At 41.8% G+C, this 22,339-nt stretch overlaps 1 protein-coding gene across 1 annotated transcript in view; it reads right to left on the bottom strand.

Annotated features, from left to right (window-relative positions):
• Window positions 1–483: 483 nt before the first annotated feature.
• Window positions 484–22,339, bottom strand: part of GFI1 (growth factor independent 1 transcriptional repressor) — a 32,839-nt gene continuing 10,983 nt past the window's right edge. The window contains exons 4-7 of the mRNA XM_060771587.2: window positions 12,636–13,039; window positions 8,968–9,105; window positions 5,473–5,638; window positions 484–1,178 (exon numbers count right to left, since the gene is read on the bottom strand). Coding sequence (XP_060627570.2) covers window positions 1,000–1,178; window positions 5,473–5,638; window positions 8,968–9,105; window positions 12,636–13,039 — 887 coding nt within the window. The 3' untranslated portion in view covers window positions 484–999. The remainder of the gene's footprint in view (window positions 1,179–5,472; window positions 5,639–8,967; window positions 9,106–12,635; window positions 13,040–22,339) is intronic.

The following is a 22,339-nucleotide window of genomic DNA, read 5'->3' as shown; positions in this document are numbered from 1 at the left end:
GCAGAAAACACTATTTGCTGTAACCTTTATATCAGTGGTTCTCAACCTTTCTAACACTGTGACCCCTAAATATGGTTCCTCATGTTGTCATGACCCCCAACCATAAAATTATTTTTGAGAGTGCAAAGCAGGCGAGGCAGGCTTTGCGCAAGGTCAGGCCTTGCACGAATGAGCCCGCACCCTTGCTGGCCAGCGAGAGTGCAAGGTAGGTGAGGGCTCCTTCACGCTAGGCCTGGCCTTGTGCAAAGCCTTGGGGGGTGGGCCAAAGACTTGGGGTGGGGCCAAAGGAGGCAGCCTCACGACCCCTCCGAAATAGCCAAACGACCCCCTTGGGGGTCGCGACCCCCAGGTTGAGAACCGCTGCTCTATATCCTTGAGGGAATGAGTCCATTGGTTTGCGGCTCTGGTTTCCAAATAAATCCATTTTAGAACCATACTACCAATTTGAGTAATGTTTTATGTAGAAATAAATACTACTCGTGAAAATGTTCTATACTTTATTAATTTAAAACTTATTTCCAATAAATATTCAGCAGTGAACATAAGAACACACGGTAAAACTAAATAAAAGAATGTACAGTCTTTGTTATTCCTCCGTCCCCATGAGGTATGCAAAGAATTAGTTAAGGCAAATCCACAGGGAGAGAGGACTTTCTGGTTTGCAGGCACCAGGTAGCCTTATCCATACAGTGTCTTTGGGATTTCAAGCTGGTGGGGAGTATATTATTTTACCCTCAATGTTTTAAAAGAATGAAAAAAAAGAAGAGGGTTCATCCTGCCTTTCATCAACCATGACATTCTCCTTTCACCCCAAGACTTATTGGGTTAAGTTCTACCAAAACCTAACCAACATGCTGTAATTTCCCATTTAGTAAAAGTATGGCTGGAAGTGGGTCAAACATCCAGAGAGTTGATGAAAGGAAAGGGCAACCCACCAGGAAGAAGGGAAAATGCATTGACATAGTGTTTCTGTTGATTTCCCCTGATTCCATGAGGCTCTCACTTCAGGCCGTGTTGTGTCTCCCGATGTCTCCGCAAATCCACCTTTCTCTGGAAGCCTTTACCACAGAGATCACAGCCAAAGGGCTTGAAGCCAGTGTGTTTCCGACTGTGAGTGATGAGGTTGGAGCTCTGGCTGAAAGCTTTACCACACACCTGACACTTGTGAGGCTTCTCACCTGAGGATAAGGATAAGAAAGGAATCCCATTACACAAGATAACTTCACCAGAGAACTTGCCTGAATTGCAGAAGAGGAGGTGCACTATAACCTCTGAACATCCCAGTGCCCTGAGAAGACAACATCATAAACAGATATCTTCAACTAACATGATCTGTTAAACCAGTGGTTCTCAACCTGTGGGTCCCCAGGTGTTTTGGCCTACAACTCCTAGAAATCCCAACCAGTTTACAAGCTGTTAGGATTTCTGGGAGTTGAAGGCCAAAACATCTGGCGACTCACAGGTTGAGAACCACTGCATTAAACCATCATGTGATGTAGATTTAAAGCCTCATAAGCCAATAACATTTTTTCTGCATTTCCCACAAGTCTTCCTCAATGAAATCCGTACAAAAATATGTGCTTGTTTTCTTAGCACTTGATTTGAAAAGTTGATTTTCAATGTTAAAAAAATTATATGGATTTAATTCATTTTTTTAAACAATGCCATTTGTTCTAATATGATTTCTGTGTGATCCTAATTGCAATAAATATAATAAATTGCTTTTCTTGGTAGGGTACCTCAGGAAAGCAAGAGGACCTCCAAGAGTGGAATTCCTAAGGCCCCTTCCAGACAGGCCCTATATCCCAGGATCTGATCCCAGGTTTTCTGTTTATCCCAGATTATCTGGCAGTGTGGACTCATATAATCCAGTTTAAAGCAGAAAACCTGGGATCAGATCCTGGGAATTAAGGCCTGTCTGGAAAGCCCCTTAGTAATCCAACTTAAGAAAGCCTTGTAGACCTAATCGAGCTCATTAGTACTACAATGCAGCACTATCCCTGTTTGTCTTGCAATGAACATCTCTATTTCAGATGAGAACTAAATTTCAGTACTAATTGCTGTGGCTTAAAGGTCCCAGCTCTAGGGACACTGAACTGCATTTTTTCTGTTTTGAATATTTTTCATGTTTCAAACATTTAACTTTCCTTAGAACTTGCTGGGCCTGATATTTTGCTGGTTGAAGCAAACAGTAAATGGCACTCAAAGTCATACCTTAGTTAGTTAGCTATTCAAGTTATTTTGGCACCTGAGCTAGAAAAGCTCACTTTTTTAATCTGGCAGTATCATCATTCATTTTTTTTATTTCACTGTCCCTTTGTGCTGCCTGAAATGGGAATGATCATCCCCCCAGGAGAATTAATGGTACAGGATGAGTCTCTCTTATTTGAAATGCTTGGGTCTATAAGTATTTATGTCTTTGGATTTTGTAATATTGGAAATATCTTTAATGATATGTCTTAGAGATGGAACTCAAGAGTAAACATGAAATTTGTTATGTTTCATACACATAGTCTAAAAGTAATTTTACACACAATTTTGTCTATGAAATTAATTTTATTGACATTAAACCATCGGAAAGCAAAGGTATCTCTAGTTCAGCCTCCCATGTGGACAATTTCGGATTTTGGAGCATTTTGGATTTCAGATTACTAGATAAGAGATGCTCAACTAATAATACCATATTGTTGTAGCAACCCCATTAAAGAATGTTTAGGCTCCACACTTAAAGTTGCATCGGATAATGTACTAAAGTGTTCACAATGAGGCAGAGGACGGGAAGAAAATGCTTCTAGAACATGGCCATATAGCCCAAAAAACCTACAACAACCCAGGGAAGAAAACTGTTATCAAGGTAAGTGACCCAACCACATTTCTGCAGTTTGATTCTGCTTAGCAGACTCACAACACCATTGGACACTGTGAGCTAGCTTTGCCAACAACTGCCTTTTCCTGCAGTACAATGTGTACCAGATAACACTGTTGTATAAGTAGTCTTTTAGAAAGCCCTATGTAACATATCAGCAACACATGATTCTGTACATCAGTGGTTCTCAATCTGTTAGTTCCCAAATGTTTTGGCCTTCAACCCCAGAAATCCTAACAGCTGGTAAACTGGCTGGAATTTCTGGGAGTTGTAGGCCAAAACACCTGGGGACCCATAGGTTGAGAACTGCTGTTCTACATGTTACTGGACTACAGCTCCCACAATCCCTCACACCTGGCTATGTAAGCTGGGTCTGATGGGAGTTGCAGCCCAATAACACCCGGAGATCTCACCCAATCCCCATCTGGACTATAGCTTTGAACCAATCATTCAATTTAATTGGAACATCTTTGCAATTCATCCTTATTGAAGTCAAGACAGGAGGATGCTGAACAGCTCTGCATTTTCAAGGAAAAATCAGAGCATCTGCAACTGTTTTTCTCATAAAACTTTGATTCAACTTCCACATTTGCATTTTATTAACTTCCACCTTGATCAAAAATATGGTTAACATACCATAGTTCCTCACCTGGCATCACAACTAGCCTTAAAGCTATTTCATTGGAAAAGCTCAACAAACAAGAACGTTCCTGAACAAACACAGAGGCTGACAGTTGGGGACCAGGTTCTTCAACTCTCTCCATGTTTAATCAAAGGGAAGATGTCATTGCAGTTGCCATTGTTATAAACTGGTAACATGGGAGGGAGGTTTGTAACAGTTAACACCCTCCCCAAGTCATAGATCTCCAATGCAAATTAGGGCTGCAGAAGTAGACCTTGGACACAAACAGAACAACTTTTATGAGAGAATCCTATTAAAGTAATACTGAGTGCACTGTATGGATTCCAGTGACTAAGCAAAGGCTGCTTGTGGGCATTGCAAATGATCCAGGAGCACCAGGAGATGCAAAACTGAGAGCAGGGGCGGCTCAACCCATTACGCAAAGTAAGCATATGCAGTATAATTGATTTGGCCCAGGGGTACTCTTGGGGGAAAATAGACCTTGACATATGCGAGTTGTAGTTACTGGGATGTATAGTTCACCTACAATCAAAGAGCATTCTGAACTCCACCAATGATTGACCTGAACCAAATATGGCACACAGAACTCCCATGATGAACAGAAAATATATATCAGTTAGTGGGTGTGTTTTTTTTGGGGGGGGGGGGGTCATCAAAATACTGTTTGCTTACCATCGAAAATTACCTAGGGCCGCCTCTGACTGAGAGGAAAATAAAACTGATCATTGCCCAGATGGGAGACATCTAAGAACCTTACATGAGCTTTCAATAGAAGAATAGGAAGTGTGTACCATTTTGATGTAACATTTTTCACAACAGATCAAGTCAAATCATACTCAATTTTTTTTTCATGTCAGAAGCAACTTGAGATAACTGCAAGTTGTTTCTTGTGTGAGAGAATTGGCCATCTGCAAAGATATTGCCCAGGGGGTGCCCACATGTTTTACCATCCTGAGGGAGATTTCTCTCATTTCCCCACATGGGAAGCTGAAGAAGATGCAACAGTTCCCAGTGTGTGTGGCGCAAAGGGGGAGGGAGGGGAAGAAAAAAAACTGAGGGACAAAAGTGGTTGATAAGTGTGGAATTGGGATTGGTAAGGTTATGTAAATAAGACACATTATACTGAGTGAAATGTAAGTGTAATTTCATTATTGAGATTAGTATTACTCTACTTGTATTTACAATTTAAACATTAATTAAAAAACATTTTTCATAAAGCAAATCAAGACCCTGTCCTTCTTTTTCACATCTTTCTCATGTTTGATCTTTTCTGAGTGGTGAACTGGTTTGGACTACAACTCTGGAAGCCATGGTTGAAATCCTTGCTCGGCCCTGGAAGCCCACTGGTGATCATGGGCAAGTCACACTCACTAATGCTCAGCAGAGGTCTTGTTGTTGTTGTGTGTTGTTGCTGACCTATGGTGACTCTAAGACAGATCTATCATAGAATTTTATTGTCAAGATTAGTTTGGAGGGTGTGGACTGCTCCTCTGAACAAATCCTTCCAAGAAAATGTTATGAAAGATTTGCCTTAGGGTCACCATAAGTTCGAAAGAATTTGAAGACACACAACAACATTAAGACCCTGCACTACAGGAAAAGAAGGTCATGTGGAAACATTTGTGGTCTTTAGAAATGAGAGTGGGTGGTGTAATAGTCTCCTTGACAAATGTTGAAATTACAAGCCCCATCATCCTCAGACAGGACAATGTGAGAGAGAGCTGGAGTTCAAAACATCTGGAGTGCATTCATTTGAGGAAAGCTGAAATGGCAGAACATGTTTTCTCACCCCACTCTCTTGAACACCCCTACAATGTTCACCAATGAAGCATGTATCATGTTCTGTTTGGAATTCGTACCAACAGAGGAAGCCATTTATCAGATTACAGTGATACCTTTTTATCCCCAAAAGCAGAAAATGAACATTACAATGCTCAGGAGAAATAAAGAATTCAGGACTCACCTGTATGAATGAATGTGTGCTTCTTCATGTCAGATTTTTGGTGGAACCTCTTCCCACAGTACTGACATGGATAAGGCCGGGTATCTGAGTGGATGAGAAGGTGTGTAGATAATGTAGAGGATCTCTTGAAGCTTTTGCCACAGATCTTGCAGTCAAAGCTACGTTCCTACAGAAAGAAACCGGCTTTAGTTCACTGGACAAGGCACATGGGTACCCAAAGGAGGATTCAGTGCCTCCTTGCCCTCACCAAAAAGTTTGCAACGTAAGAAGGGTGAATGGAAAGTCAACTGTTTAGACAACATATAAAAATCACAGCCATGTTCAATATTTTCCAACCATGCTAAAATTCCCTACAGATTTGAAAGCATGTGAAAACCCAAGTAACCTAAAGGGGAATGAACTATGAGCTTTGGTATATATATATATACCACGCCAGAGTACAGTCTCTGGAATCTCCAATCATAGATGGCCTCACTGCGAAAGAACATGCAGGTCAAGACTAGGTCTCTACAGTCACCTATGGACCCACCACCAAGACTTGGAAGGCAACCATATTCGGCCATGAGTGATAGCCATGATGACATTCAAAAAGGGGTTTTTTTAATGTTCTCAAACCAGACAGACTGCAAGGTTCTGGCCGCCCACTGAGAGAATTTCTGTAACCTAGAAATGGAATCATGTTGCCTTCCTTGTAACACCCAACAGCCCCGACTAGCATACTCAATGATGAAAAAAACTCTAGGTGTTTCAGTCTAACAGCATCTAGAGGACTACATTATTCTCATCTCCACTCTATTCCCCCCCCCCCTTCTTCCCTGGACTATTTTGCCACCAATTTCCTCAAATTCCCTGAATCATTGTATGGAAATCAGTACTAATCTGGATTACAGAGACCTGGGCACATCCCCCTTCTCCTACCTGGAGTGACTCCAGAGTTAATAGTTGTTAGAAGTAGTAATACAGATTGGGGTTCCTGTTATAGAAAGGCTTTCCCTTCTCCCTCTTTGGCTTTACCCATCTCCACAAGCTTCCCTTGTGATTGTGTGTATGTTTGGATCCTCTGGTCTCAAGCCTACACCAAGCTGTGGTACTTGATGTTACAAACCACAGCTTGCACACTATTGTACAAGGAACAATATATTACTGCGGGGAACCATATGTATTTTGCTAGGCATTTTACAGTCTATTTCCTGCCCATGAAGTCTGTGGTATGAAATGGGCCAGAAAGGTGATCTGAGCAAAGCCTGTTATCAAGAAAAGTGAGTTGACAAATGGATTGACTCAAGAGAATTGTTCATGCCCCAATGTGTGCTCAGGTGGCTCAGCTCTACTTAAAGGGGAAAAGAGAGAACCATGAAATGAGAGTTAATTTGATGTTACATTAATCATATGTTTTTGCCTTGTTTGGGGTGCAAGTATCTTTGTTCATAAAATACATAGAGCAGGGCCATAGTTTCAGTTTAACTCAAGGATCCTGCACCCTCTGGAACATATAGATGTGGAAGCTTCCTCCTCCATCCAAACAGCAAACATGGATGGAGGAGGAGGCTCCTTTGCCAGATCAGAACTCCAGCTGGGAAGAAGGAGTGGAAAAAACTCTCTGCCAGGAACCTAGCTCAGAGCTGCCTCTTGGTCTTGCTACTTCTGAAAGAAAAATGTTATCCTCAGGATTTCTAGCACTTAAATAAGACATCCCAAGATATAGTGCCACTGAATAAGAGTTTGGAGAAATTATTTTTGAAGTACAACTCCCAAATTTCCCAAACCAGCACGGCCACTGTGGATTCAAACTTTTTAATTTCCCAGAAAACATATATGTATGTTTACAAGAAAGAGAGGAGGGAGCTCTTGAAAAGCACATGTGGAAGTCATGCGAATTTCAAGTGAGCCTTGAACTAGCTTGATTTATGATAAATTTGCCCTGCTCTAAACAACTGTCTTGTGGCATCAGATCATAATGTTTTAATAACTCCGTAATAACTCTAAGAAGGCCTGACCACTAAATGAAAACCCCATATGATTTTCTTTTGACAGTCTTCCCTTGTTGGGCACCCATGTTATACAACTGTTGTATCTCATGCTGGATCTACACTGCAGTTTGGAATGGCATTATATGGCCAGTGTAGAATCACATGACGCAGTTCAATGTGGTTAAACTGCATTATGTGAGTCTTGACTTAGCACATAATGCAGTTCCAAACTGCATTATATGGCAGTGTAGATCCAGCTTTAATGATTGCTTGAAGACACTAGGGTTTGCATATCTGTGGGGGGATATATTCATGGACTTCACATGGATCTGCAAAACCAGGAATTATAGCACACTCAATTGAAATGAAAGACTTCTGACACAAGAGTACTACAGAGTCGTGCTGGAGATCATAAAAAGTACCCAGAGAACACGTTGTCAGATACGAATAAATGAAACTGCGGGTATGAATCTTGCAGATACAAGGTTCATACTGTAATTCCCTTTTGGCTATAATTCAAAAGTACAGCTGAAATTAACAGGATTTCCCTTCAAAAGAATCGTGCCAAGTAAATCCTTTTTAGAGCAATGCTTTTATTCCTACATTAGGGATAATTCAAACATATAGGCTTTCTTATGATTTTCATTCTGATCCTAAGAATACTTCTTTCAAACTTTCAGGATAATTTAACCACAAATATCCTCACAATTGCCTTAATGGCCAGAGTTGCTTCTACCAATCATGTAGCAGCTACTGTTATAAGATGGGGAAAGAGAAGCTGTTACACCACTTGCAGCCTTTCCAATTAGAAGGAATTTTTAAAGAAACAATGTGTTTGGGGTCTGTCATCATTTGACTTGCTACTGAGAAATGACTGGCTTTCTCATTGAGTTTTTATGGAGTTTACAATTCTACCATCAAGAGAATTTGCTGATTGCTAATACATAATGCTGGGGGCTTCTTCCTCAAGAAGGCTACCAAATACTATATCCACTGGGTGGTTTTCCAGGGAAAGATTATTGGTAAGTTGCTTATGGCTGCTATTGCAAGCAACATTTTCCCATCCTAAGACCACTAGATATATGTTGGACTGCAAGCCACATCAATCCCAGCCAAGTTGGAAGTTTTAGACCACAACATCTGGAGGGAACCATATTGGAAAAGACATTGAGAGCCTCCAGGCCAGTGATAAGAAACAATGTATTAATTGAGTTAGTTAGTTCACATCAACTCCCTCCATATAACTAGACTGATGTACTTCTCCAGTAACAAAGTCTTCTGGCTATGTGGGATTCTGTCACTGAATTCATGGAAGGCGGGTCAGGACTATAACATAGGAAATATTGCTCTTTGGATAACTACTGCCCAGTCTGGCCACTAGTTACGCAGCTGGGCTAAGGGAGGTGACTCCAGGCTTAGTCCCCAGGTATACATGATCATCTTCACATGTTCTCCATCCAAGGGATTCCTAAATTTGTAGGTCCATCCCCTTCTGATTCCTCATACTGTTCCTTCACATTCTCACCTGTGAGTGCACTGCTTTATGCTGCTCCAAGCTAACAGCATGGCCAAAGGTCTTGCCGCACATTTCACAAGCGAAGGGCCTGGTGCCACTGTGTGAACGGCGAACGTGCACCTCCAGGCCATGTGGAGTGGAGAAGACCTGAAAAAGGACAGTGACAAAAAAGCAATGTGGAGATACTGGATTGAAAATCACAGCAGATTTTAAAGTCAACATCTTGGAGAGGATGAGCATGGAGTTTGCTTTGTATTGGTTTAGTTCCACGTTGGTATTAATCCAAGCTATTTGACTGACTGATGTAGAGCAGCTAATTTGTCACACACACACACAATGTACATATGTGGTAGAAAATGCAAGAAACACATCTCCCGAACAATAAAATTTCAGTAATAACTAGCTGTGCCCTGCCACGCGTTGCTGTGGCCTATAGTAAAACTTATCAAAGTTGAGGTAGATATCTGGACTATTATGAAAGAGAGGTCCCTACCTATTCCTTCCCCCTTTTCCTCCCCTTTTCTCTCCTTTCTTCCTTCTCTACCTCTTTCTTTCTTTCCTTCTTTCACTACTTGGTTTCATCCTTCTCTCTTTCCTTCATTCCCTCCCCCTTTCTTCCTTTGCCTTTCTTCCCTCCCTGTTTGCTTCCTTCTTTCACTTTTTATTTCCTTTTATTTCACCACCATCATAACAATAACAATAATGCAATGCATTGCCTCCGGGACCTGACACCTCTCCCATTCCCCCTAAAAGGGTCTCATAGGAACAATAGCATAATAATAATAATAGAAATAACAACCTTTACCCGCCACGTGTTGCTGTGGCCAATCTTCCCTCTTTCTCTCCTTCTTTCCCTCCCTCCCTCCCTCCCTCCTTCCTTCCTTCCTTCCCATCTTTCCTTCTTCTCTTCTTTCTCTATCTCTTTCCTTCCTTCCCCCTTTTTCTTTCTCTTTTGCTGTCTCTCTTTTCTTTCCTTCCATCTTTCCTTTTCTTTCCTTTTCTTCTTCCTCTAACTTTCCTTCCTTCCCCCTTTTTCTTTACCTCCCTTTCTCTTTCTTCCTTCTTTCCTTCCTTCCTGTCTTTCCTAGATTTTGACAGGGCGGGAAGGGGTGGGGTGGGGTTTGGAGGTGGCGTGAAGTATAAGGAGGTAAGATTGGGGCAGGGGAGTGATGGAGCGTGGAGTTGCGTGTGTGTGTGCGGCAGCGGGGGGAGTGATGGAGCGTGGGGTTGTGTGTGTGTGTGCGGCGGCGGGGGGAGTGGGGTTGCGTGTGTGTGTGTGGCGGCGGGGGAGGGGGTTGCGTGTGTGTGCGGCAGTGGGGGGAGTGATGGAGCGTGGGGTTGTGTGTGTGTGTGTGGCAGCAGGGGGAGTGGGGTTGCGTGTGTGTATGCGGCGGCGGGGGGAGTGATGGAGCGTGGGATTGCGTGTGTGTGTGCGGCAGGGGGTGTGTGTGTGCGGGAAGCGGCGGGGCTTGGAGTGGGCATGGTTTCTGCAGAGGGAACGTTGGCCGGAAGGCCATGTGCGCGCGTCAGGGAACTTGCGGCTGGGCGCCAATGCGCATGCTCAGTTGTTTTGCCGTTTTGTGAGTGTGTTGTTGTGTTGTTTTTCATTTTGAGTAGATATGTTTGTACCTTGTGGGTTGTGTTATGGGTATGGGAATTTTGGTTAAGTTTCGTTGGGTTTTTTTTTTTAGTTTTGTTCTTTTGCCGTTTTGTGAGTGTGTTGCTGTGTTGTTTTTCATTTTGAGTAGATATGTTTGTACCTTGTGGGTTGTGTTATGGGCACAGGGATTTTAGTTAAGTTTCGTTGGGGGATTTTTGAGTTTTGTTGTTTTGCTTTTTTGTGAGTGTGTTGTGTTGTTTTTCATTTTGAGTAGATATGTTTGTACCTTGTGGGTTGTGTTATGGGCACGGGGATTTTGGTTAAGTTTCGTTGGGGGATTTTTGAGATTTGTTGTTTTGCCGTTTTGTGAGTGTGTTGTTGTGTTGTTTTTCATTTTGAGTAGATATGTTTGCACCTTGTGGGTTGTGTTATGGGCACGGGGATTTTGGTTAAGTTTCGTTGGGTTTTTTTTTAGTTTTGTTGTTTTGCCGTTTTGTGAGTGTGTTGTTGTGTTGTTTTTCATTTTGAGTAGATATGTTTGTACCTTGTGGGTTGTGTTATGGGCATGGGAATTTTGGTTAAGTTTCGTTGGGGGTTTTTTGAGTTTTGTTTCCTCGTTGGATGCCCCTAACAAATTTATATATATAGATGAAGTACACAACAAGACCCATGTGTTCCTGAGGGATACATTCTTGCCTGGAAAATGCTTACATGAAACCACAGATGTAAACTAATACCATTCTATTATATTACTTCTGATCTCACATACCACATACATTGGAGGATTTAGAGATTCCTAGGGAGCTGTCATCTCTAGAAATCTGTTACATCCTTCAACCAGGCCTTAAGGTAATTTCCAGGAGATGTATACCATAAAATCACCTGGAGAAACTAGCAAATTCCTAGAAATACCATAGATTTCATGATTATGGCAGTCTTCTATATAAATAATATTCCTAGAAAACCATGAGTTCCATGATTATGGCAGTCTTTCTCTATAAGAAATAATTTACTGACATGTCATGACAATCAAAATCTGCTTCTAGGGCTTCACTTAATTTTGCTTGATGGTAGGGTCTGACCTGATCAAGCTGAAGAAAAATACTAGAAATTAAAATGCTAATGTAAAAATGGATTTCCTGTTGGTATACACATTTTAGATGTTATGCTTTTAAGATATTTTACTTGTCTTAACATAATGATTATGTTGTTATACTAATTCTTGTGAGCTGCTCTTAATGCTGTGTACACTGTAGTTGCATGACTTTTTCAACCATCTAAAATTGAACAATATATGAAATTATTCCATTTGAAAAAATACAAACTATTTGTACATCTCTTTAGAAAGTCAACAACGTATTACTATAATTGTAAAATCTTCTCAAGCAATCAGCTGCATATTCCTCAGTTTCACCTCTTGGGGATGAAATAATGGGTGAGAGTGCTTGTTCTTTGACCTTGTCACACCAGTCTCACTGCAGATCGTGGCAATTCCAGTGACGCCTGCCCAGAAGGCATGGGGACCTGTCGCCCTATGCCCTGCACCATTGTGATTAGCCTCCAAAATCTGGCTAAACCCATCTTTCCTAATGGAAAGACGAGGAGCCTCCCGTTGTCTGACAGTGGCAGGGCTTTCCCCCTAGTTTGGCTATGGAACAGCCCTGGAAGTAGTTTTACTAGGTTTGTTGGGAGTCGTTGGGTTCCATGGCCAAGCTTACAAAACCCCACCACCGCCGCCAAAAAGAAGCCCATGTGAAGAGGTCCCTTGTATTCTATTTGTGGTATCCCCAAAAGTAATTTGAATAAAACAAGATGATGCACTAGATAACAGGCCTTTGGTCTGACCCAACTTTTCTTATATGCTTAAGTGAGCCATTAAAGAGAACCATCTGAAGCATCCCATTTCCCGAATTAGATCTTCCAAGCCAGACATGTTGGAAGAATCTCTTTGTTAACCAGCCTCTCCTTCTCTATCTGACTTTGTTCCTCAGATATTACCACCTCAACTGAAACTGTTTCAAATGACCAGAGTACAAATGCAAAGAATACAGAAGGATATCTAGAACACTCTTTGTACCTTGCTGCACTTGACACACTTGTAGGAACCACTGAGCAACAGGGGACGACAAAGGAGCTCTGATTCCAGTTTGATGCCACTTGCGTTCTTCTCCTGGTGGAGTCCAGAGGAGGCCTCCACATAGATGCCAGGGGCTGCAGCTGGGCGCTCAAAGAGTCCAGAGGAACCAAAGTCCCCATAGAGTCCCAGTGCTGAGCTCCGCTCAGATCCAAAGAGACTGGGCTCAGATCTCCGCTCACAGAAAATACCAAGAGATGTGTTCCGTTCCAGAGCCGGGCAAGGCCTGTAGTTCTGTACCAAATGCCTCAGCTCAGAGCTTCCCAGGCTGCTCCATGCGTAGGGTTTCAAGGGCACCGAGAAGGGGGATGCTTCATCTAAGGATGGACAGATGGACCGCTCAGAAGCTGTTAAGACACAAATTGAATGGAGGTTGTTTAACAGGATTCACAGTAAACACGAGTAGTACTATAAAACTCCTGGTCTGCATTTTGACAAACCATGCAGAAAGTGTTGGTGACTGCCTTTGGAGACATTTAATTTCATGCTGAGTGGTCTGCAGGGTGCTACATGTCACATCACAATTTTGAGACATAGAATCACTCCCTCTTGTGTGTCTCCAGATATGTTGGACAATGGGTCTGGTGGATTGAAGTTTCAGCCCAACATTTCCAGAAGTTTAGCTTGCTATTTGAGTTGAACACAGAATTTTAATTCAGAACCAATGTGCCTACAGTAATAAATGCCCCGGAGACAACTGACAACAATGAACAAGCTTTTTATTGTCATACATGTAAACAACTTTCATAATATCGACAATGCTTTGCAAGATTTCAATATCGTCCAATGTAAACAACAATTTTAAATATTCATTTCATTTTATGTAAACAAAAAAACCACAGCTGCTTTTCACCATATCTGCTTCTCAAGTATTTCAAATTACAGGATTTTCCGCCTAAATTCCCCTTACTTCTGAGAAGCCTGGCAAATCATGAGATTCTGTTATTTTTCAAGCCTCATCTCAAAATCTGCTTCCAGAGCAAGTGATGTAACACTCAGTAACTTGAAAACACAATAATCTGGCCCCACTTTGTGTTTTTTCTGGAAATAATCTGAGAATTTGCAATGTTGTCAGAGTTTCCAGTAACACCAGGCATTTTAGAGACTTAAACATTTCAGGGGAATGGGTTACTAAAAAGTTATATAAAATCGCCAAATCAAAGGGTGTGAGAATTAAAAAATATATTTTTTCACGCTGTAAATGGTTGAATCTATGGATGCAAAATCAGTGGGGATTGAGGGCCAACTATATGCCTAATCTTAATTAAGTCCCATTGAGTCTAGAGGAGGTTCACTTCCAGTAACTGGAAATGAAATAGTGGTCTCAATGTTCCAGTAAGAAAACTCCCAAATATCTCCTTCCATTGACATAAAGAATTTTTAGTCGCTTAATGTTCATTCTTAGACCCCAAGAATCATACAAATAAGCTGTTTGGATTTGGCTGAAATAGTCCCAATTAACCTGCTGTCATCCTACTTTTTCAGCTGCTTTTAAGATGTCCCAATTTCTCTTCCCTCATCTTTCTTCTCCCACCATCTTACTTCAGTTGCTGCAAGTTTACATTAATTCAGCCAGGGGGAGCTGGTAGGAAAGGAGGGAAAGAATCTTCGGGTTGTTGTAGTTTTTTTTCGGGCTATATGGCCATGTTCTAGAGGCATTCTCTCCTGACGTTTCGCCTGCATCTATGGCAAGCATCCTCAGAGGTAGTGAGGTTCTGCAGCTTAGCAGTTTATCCCGCTACACAACAGCCTGTACACACATACCCAATATAAAAATGACTAACACTTAAACTCTGAATTACTATCAGTTAGAAAATCCCATAGCAATCATAATACTTAATATATTGGAACAAGAAAAGAGGATCACTCAGTTTAATACAACAAACAGAGTTTTTAAAATACAGGACGAAGCATCTCTGATTGAATTATCGCTGTCCCTTCCATTAACAGATTAATGCAAGGAAGGAGTGAAAATCGACAGAGATCAGGGGACAAGGAAGGAGTAAAAATTGCAAAGATAATTTGAAAAGAAAAAGAAAAAAAGCAGCAGGTTTTTTGTCATTTAAGATATCAGAATATCACTATCAGAGGGTTTGGAGGATAACTGGGAAAATGAATGAAATCTGACAATTATTTTTATAAAGATTTATTTTAGTTTAAAATTTTTACACCTTTACAGAAGCCCCCGGTGGCGCAATGGGTTAAACCCTTGTGCCGGCAGGACTGAAAACCAACAGGTCACAGGTTCGAATCCAGGGAGAGAGCAGATGAGCTCCCTCTGTCAGCTCCAGCTCCCCATGCGGGGACATGAGAAAAGCCTCCCACAAAGATAGTAAAACATCAAAACATCCGGGCAACCCTGGGCAACATCCTTGCAGACAGCCAATTCTCTCACACCAGTAGAGACTTGCAGTTTCTCAAGTCGCTCCTGACACAAGGGGGAAAAAAAAACAAACCTTATTCTTGCACTGATTTCTCTTTGTAATCTCATGCCCACATTTGATCATTCCTTCGCAAATGACCCACAAAACCCCATTTTGACCATTTTTAACATGTAAAGGATTAGTGCGATAGAAATAGGGGAAAAAATGCTACCATAAAGTTGGATTTACCTCTATATCGATTTTGTTTGGATGTTTTTCTTAAATGAAATCCTTTAAAATATTTTATGATGTTTTAAATTGTATAATTTACATGACTACTGGGTATACAGCAACTGTCTCATTCAAATAATCTATTTCACAATAGTAATATTAAATATCCTTTAAACGTAAAAAAGAAAAGAAATGTCACACCAAAAAGTCCTGCATGTTGGTACATCCTCAGCCACAGGGCTTGAGTATCTCTGAGCAAACCTGAAACCTCAGAATGCCATTGGATGTTGCCATGGCAGTCAAAACAGAACATCACACTATAGCTGTGTAGTGCGGAAAGGTCCCAGGGCAAGTGTTTTTCACTTTACAGCACCTAACTTGGTCAACCACGCTTGATAAAGAAAAGGCAATATGACAATGCTAATATCCTCCACTCTAACCACAGTATAGCGTCTGTCAGCAATTTCCACTTCTGACCAAAACTGAAAACACAAACAACACAGAAGCCTACACAAAAAGTTATTTCTAATCCCATTCTTTTTAAATGCTTTTTTTTTTATTAGATGGCCAACACCTATGCAATGTCTCCCAAAATATGGGAGGGGAGGATTTAGTTTTGCAGTGCCAATCCAGAAGCAATGGTAGGCAATGACAGATGGGTTGCAATACCTACAACCCCCAGTTATTGGCTGTGCTGACTAGATCTGATGGGAGTTGATGTCCAACAACAGTTGACATCTAACAATATTTGGAGGGCCATCCACTTTCCAAATCTGGTATTCATTAGAGCCAAAATGGTGCAATGGGTTAAACTGTTGAGCTGATGAACTTGCTGACTAGAAGGTTGGCAGTTCAAATCCGCAGGAGAGGGGGAACTCCCACTGTTAGCCCCAGCTCCTGCCAACCTAGCAGTTCGAAAACATGCAAATGTGAGTAGATAAATAGATACCTCTTCGGCAGGATGATAAACAGTGCTCCATGAAGTCATGCCGAGCACATGAAACAAGAGGTGTCTACGGACAACACAACGCAGGCTCTTTGGCTTAGAAATGGAGATGAGCACCTCCCCTAGAGCCGGAGATGAAAGGAGAAGCCTTTGCCTTTGTCTGTGTATCTGTGTTTCATTGTTACAAGGCACTGAATATTTGCCTGTGTCTGTATCTATGCTGCAATCCTCCCTGAGTCCCCTTGGGGAGATAGGGCAGAATACAAATAAAGTGTTATTGTTATTACATTAAGGGATTGGAGGAAAGCAAGGAGAGAATTACTTGAAATATATAAATACATTGGAAAGATTGCATATGGAAAGTCCCAAAGATCCATGTCTCAAGTCATCCCTCTACATCTCCCCTAGTGTACTTTCCTCCCACCTCTCACTCTGAAGTTACATTGAACTATACAGTAGAGTCTCGCTTAGCCAACCTTCACTTATCCAACATTCTGGATTATCCAACGCAGTCTGCCTACTGCCTGGATCCACAGTTGTTTCAATACATTGCGATGTTTTAGTGCTAAATTCATAAATACAGCAATTACTACATAACATTACTGTGTATTAAACTGTTGTTTCTGTCAATTTGTTGTAAAACATGATGTTTTGGTGCTTAATTTGTAAAATCATAACTTAATTTGATGTTTAATAGGCTTTTCCTTAATTTCTCCTTATTATCCAACATTTTTGCTTATCCAGCATTCTGCCAGTCTGTTTATGTTGGATATGCGAGACTCTACTGTATCTTTTTAAGGTTATGTTTAATGAAATTTTCTTTATCTTATTTATATCAAACGTTCTCTCCAATATGAGGATTTGTAAACAAATTGATCCTGTGTCCCAAACCAACTCATGTCTGTGAGTGAGAGAGATTGATAGCGATCTTGCCATCCAGCTCAAATCGTGAAAAGTGTGTGTGTGTGTATATATATACACATACATATATATATATATATATATACACACACACACACACATACACCCAAACGACCCCATAAACAAAAATCCCCAAAAAGTTACATTTTTCAAGCTCTTTAACTGCTTTCTTCTGATACAGCAAACAGGTTTCCTATCCTCAATCTTAGGATACCTTTTAAAGGTGTTTTAAAAATGTATAACAGTCCTAACATTGGAAGCATCCCTAGAATCTATACAACAGCTGTAGCCACTTTTGGAAGCCAAAACATTCTCATATGTTCCCTAGACAGATCTTGATTGTTCTTTTGTACAATCAAGGAATTCATTTACAACCATAAACGTATGTGCTTTAAATTTGTACACAACTTTAATGTTTCCAAATATGTGCTATGCTATCCAACTGGGTTGAAATCATGAAAAAGTACATATAGAAATAAATATATTAAGCATACCAACATAAATACCCAATATGCAAACACACAACTGTATACAATATATAATACATTATTCTATGCATACCGATTAGTTGATCTTTATTGGATTTTTTAAAAATTATGTTTAACAATTAGTCATCTATGTTGTTGCTGCCCAATATTCTGGGAACTACAAGCCACCCTCAAAGTAGTGGTCATTGTCTGTACTATCCGATTTTCATTGCAAAGCTAACAGAACAAATACAACTGAATAAAAAAAGTATTTTATTGACACGGTCTGCAAACAATGAGCAGAAACATCCTGATGTGCCAACCTTTATGGATGGCACACATGAAATACAAATATCTATTGCATCCCTTATTGTACATACTTCACAATGAGACCCGTTATATTTAAGGAGGTAGAAAGAGGGACAGGGTGCATTTGCCTTTTGAAAGGGGAAGAAAGATGGCATTTTTCTTATTGTAAAGAAAAATGCCATAAACACACATATATATTGATTTTAGCCAGCTGGTTTCCTCCTCCTTTCTGCCACAGAGATTTCTTGCATGTTTATAGTATGGTTCTTGGAGGCAGCCAAGAAATACCAGGTGGCATCCGCTATGTTTCAGAGAAAGGAACTGGTTAAACCACCTAAGAAAACCCTATGAAATTTATGGGCTCTCCATAAGTGACAGGCACCATGAAGGCAGTATACAAGCCAGGTCTAAGTGTGGGGTGGCAAATCTACCATGAAGGGCAAACATGGAAGGAAGCACTGTTCTGCCTATGAAAGGTGTTCAATATCTCACTTTTGGCCATGCTACAGAAATGGGAACCAAAGGAAAGTGTGTCTTGGGGAGGAATGGGAGGATCCTGTAGCTACAGACCTGCCCCCAGGCTTCAAAACGAGACCTTTTTCTTTCTTGGTAGAAAATTGGAAGCAAGGGAAGGAGAGGAGGAGGATAGAAGAAAAGAGAGGGGATTGGGAAGAGAGGAGAAGAGAAGGGGAAGGGAGGAGAGGAGGAGAGAGGAGAGTAGGAGGGGAAGGAAGTGGGAGGGGAGGAGGAGAGAAGGGAAGAGAGGAAGGAGAAAAGAAGAGAGGGAAGAAGAGGAGGAAAAGAGAGGGAAGTGAGGAGAGGAGAAGAGGAGTGGAGAGGAGAAGGGAAGGGAAGGGAGGAGAGGAAAGGAAGAGAAGAGAAGAGAGGAAGAGGAGATGAGAGGAAGGAAAAGAGAGGATAGGAGGAGAAGGGGAGGGGATGAGAAGAGAAGAGAGGGGAGGAGAATAGAGGACAAGAGGAGAAAAGAGGAGAGGGCGGAGGAGGAGAAGAGAGAAGAAGAGGGGAGAGAGGAAGGGAGGAGAAGAGGGATGAGAAGAGAGGAGAGGGGAGGAAAGGCAAGTCAAGGAAAGGGGGAAGGAGTTCTTTCTCAGAGGAAGAAATGAAGGGAAGAAAGAAAGGAGAGGAGGAAGGAATTATTTTTTGAAGAAGGAAAGAGAGAGAGAGAGAGAGAGAAAGAAAAAAAGGATTTATTTCTTAGTGGAAGGAAAAGAAGCAAATTCTTTCTTGGTGAAAAAATGAAGGAAGAAAAGGAAGAAATTCTTTTTTTGGTGGAAGAATAGAAGATAGGGAGAGAAGGAAGGAAGGAAGCAAAAGATGGAAGGAAGGACATTTTGGTGGTGAAAGGGGGCGGGGAGGGAAGGAAGGGCCTTTTTGGTGGCAGAAAGAAAAAAGGATGAGATGGAAAGGAAGAAATAAATTATTTCTTGGTGCAATGAAAAAGGAAGAAAAGGAGAGGAAGGAGGAAGGGGTTTTTAGTGGAAAGGGGGGAGAGGAAGGGAGGGGGGATTTTTGGTGGGAAAAAAGGAAAGAGAAGGGGAGAGAAGGAAAGAAGAAAGGCAGGTAGGAAGGATTACTTTGGTGGAAAAAAGGAAGGAAGGAAGGAAGGAAGGAAGGAAGGAAGGAAGCTATTCTTGCTAGAACAAAGGAAGAAAGAGAAGGAAAAAAGAAAGATCGAAAGGGAAGTAAGAAAACCGCGAGTGAACGAGTCTTCCTCGCCGTTTCCTCCCGGCTGCGCCCACATCAAAAGCCCAGGAAGGTGGACGAGTGTCTCTAGTGTAGGAGTCAGTCAGTGGCCCAAGGGGGGCCTCCGCTGGCCCTGGATCCAGAGGGAAGGCGGTCCCCTTCTCCCATCAAGGCGTCTTTACCTCAGCGCCCCCTCCCCAAAGGACAACCCCAAAAGAATGGGACCCTGGCCGTTATGGAAGCGGGACCGTGGTGCGATGGCGGTGTCCTAAACTGGGCAGCCAAGGGAGGGAGCATCTGCATATCCTCGCCCCCGGTTCCCCAGCACTGAGCTGTGACCGTTCAAGCGCTCTCCAGCTGCACTCAATGTGCCCCCTCTTTTGCAGAAACTTTGATGCACCAAAGGGGCCGGCAATCCTTGGCTCTTGTTTACACCCAAAGTTGTGCCGTTTCTTTCCCCCTCCTTCACTATTTCGTTTCCTGGAAGGAACCTCGTTTTTATCTCTTCACCTCACCAAAAGAGTTTTTGGGTTCTCTCGGCTAATCCGGATCTAGTCCCCGTTGGTTATGGGGATTCGTTAGGACCGGACACACACGCCGCTGCCACACTTTTCAGAGTTTGCAAAAATTAAAGCGTGACAACATTATTTACGATTAATTAAGCACGTGAATTAAGTCCTCAATCCAGCCTCCTAGGGTGAAGGTTTTCCTCTGACATTAAGTCCAGTCGTGTCCGACTCTGGGGGTTGGTGCTCATCTCCATTTCTAAGCTGAAGAGCCAGCGTTGTCTGTAGACACCTCCAAGGTCATGTGGCCAGCATAGCATGACTGCATGGAGCATCATTACCTTCCTTTAATAGCCTCACTAAACTACAAATCCCAGAATTCAGCAGGAGGCAGAAACCGGATTTTAAGTGGATTTTTGCTGTGGAAGGGTGACCCCTTGCAGATGGCCAATTTTCTCATACCAGAAGCGACTTGCAATTTTTCAAGTCACTCCTGACACACACACACACACAAATCCAACCGAAACGCCTTCTACACTGGCATCCTCCACAGCATTTTATTTTATTTTAGTGATTTTAATGTTAGCCCTCTTTCTTGGGTATATTTGTCCACCTGATTTTAAAAAATGGGGTAAGGAGTGCAAAACTTTACAAAACTGCAAATAAAGCTATTTTTTTAAAGTCTGAGACTGGATCAAGAGCCCTTCCGCACAGCCCTATAACCCAGAACATCAAGGCAGAATCCCCCACAATATCAGCTTTGAACTGGGTTATCTGAGTCCACACTGCCATATATCCCAGTTCAAAGCAGACAATGTGGGATTTTATTCAGCTGTGTGGAAGGGACCCTATGCTGCCCTTATCCCAGGAGCTGAGCCCAGGTGATCTGCTTATCCCACATTATCTGGCAGTGTAGACTCATGTAATCCAAATCAGATAATCTGGGATAGAATTCACATTATCTCGATGCAGATAATCAAGGTTATCAGATTTGAACTGGATTATAATATATGGGTCTACACTGCGTTATAAACTAGGTCAAAGCAGATAATCTGGATTTTATGTGGCAATGTAGAAGGGGCCATAGTCAACAATACTCCATCTACCAGAGGCAACCTTAGGACCTTTTCCCAATCAGGGAAACCATAATTCCAAAAGAAGTATTCAAATAATAAAATAATTATTTATGTTAGATCATGGGTGTAGTTCAAAACAATGGGGGAGAATAGAGTAAACCCCTAAGCATGAGCATTTGCTTTCCTTTCCCTGCCAAAGGTAACACTGTCTCGGGTGTTAGCCCTGTTTCTGGGTCTATTTGACCTGGGGAGTCCAAAAATGGCACCGGTTTTCCTCTATTAGCCTTACTTTTTGAGACACATAATGTATGCCATCTACCACTCTTCGTCTGCTTGCCCATAAGGAATCATGCTAATTATCTCATCACACTAGAGAATGAATCCACTTTAAATCCGGTTGCTGCCTCCTGCAGAATTCTGGGATTTGTAGTTTAGGGAGGCTGTTAAAGGCCCCTCCTTAAACTATAAACCCCAGAATTCTGCAACCGGATTTAAAGTGGATTAATTCTCTAGTGTGATGAGGCTGTATATCTGAAACTAGAGCTGATGCGGTCTAACCAATGCAATTTTGGGAATCGAGACCCAGTCCTCATAGCTTTCCTTCTTTCAATGAAAACTTTGGCTTTCCATGTGGGGTCCCTTCTACAATGCCATATCAAATCCAGATTAACTGCTTTGACCTAGCAATGTAGACTCATATAATCCAGTTCAAAGCAGACAATCTGGATTATCGGATTTGGTAATCTGGATTATATGTCAGTGTAAAAGGGGCCATAGGATGGATCTCGACTGCCAAGTAATGCATTTTGAACTGCATTATAGGGTCAGTGTAGAACAGTGGTTCGCAACCTGTGGGCCCCCAGATGTTTTGGCCTACAGCTCCCAGAAATCCCAGCCAGTTTACTAGCTGTTAGGGTTTCTGGAAGTTGAAGGCCAAAACATCTGGGGACCCACAGGTTGAGGACCACTGGTGTAGAACCATATACTATTATGAAGTTCCAGCTGCATTATTTGGTGGTAGAGAACCAGCCATACCACTTCATCACACTAGAGAAAAAAGAGGACACCCTGATGTTTTTGATGTTTTACCATCCTTGTGGGAGGCTTCTCTAGTGTCCCGCATG

The sequence above is a fragment of the Anolis sagrei genome, chromosome 4, assembly GCF_037176765.1.
Source record: "Anolis sagrei isolate rAnoSag1 chromosome 4, rAnoSag1.mat, whole genome shotgun sequence".
In the NCBI taxonomy this organism is placed as follows: domain Eukaryota; kingdom Metazoa; phylum Chordata; class Lepidosauria; order Squamata; family Dactyloidae; genus Anolis; species Anolis sagrei.
This window is presented reverse-complemented; position numbering and strand designations above follow the sequence as displayed.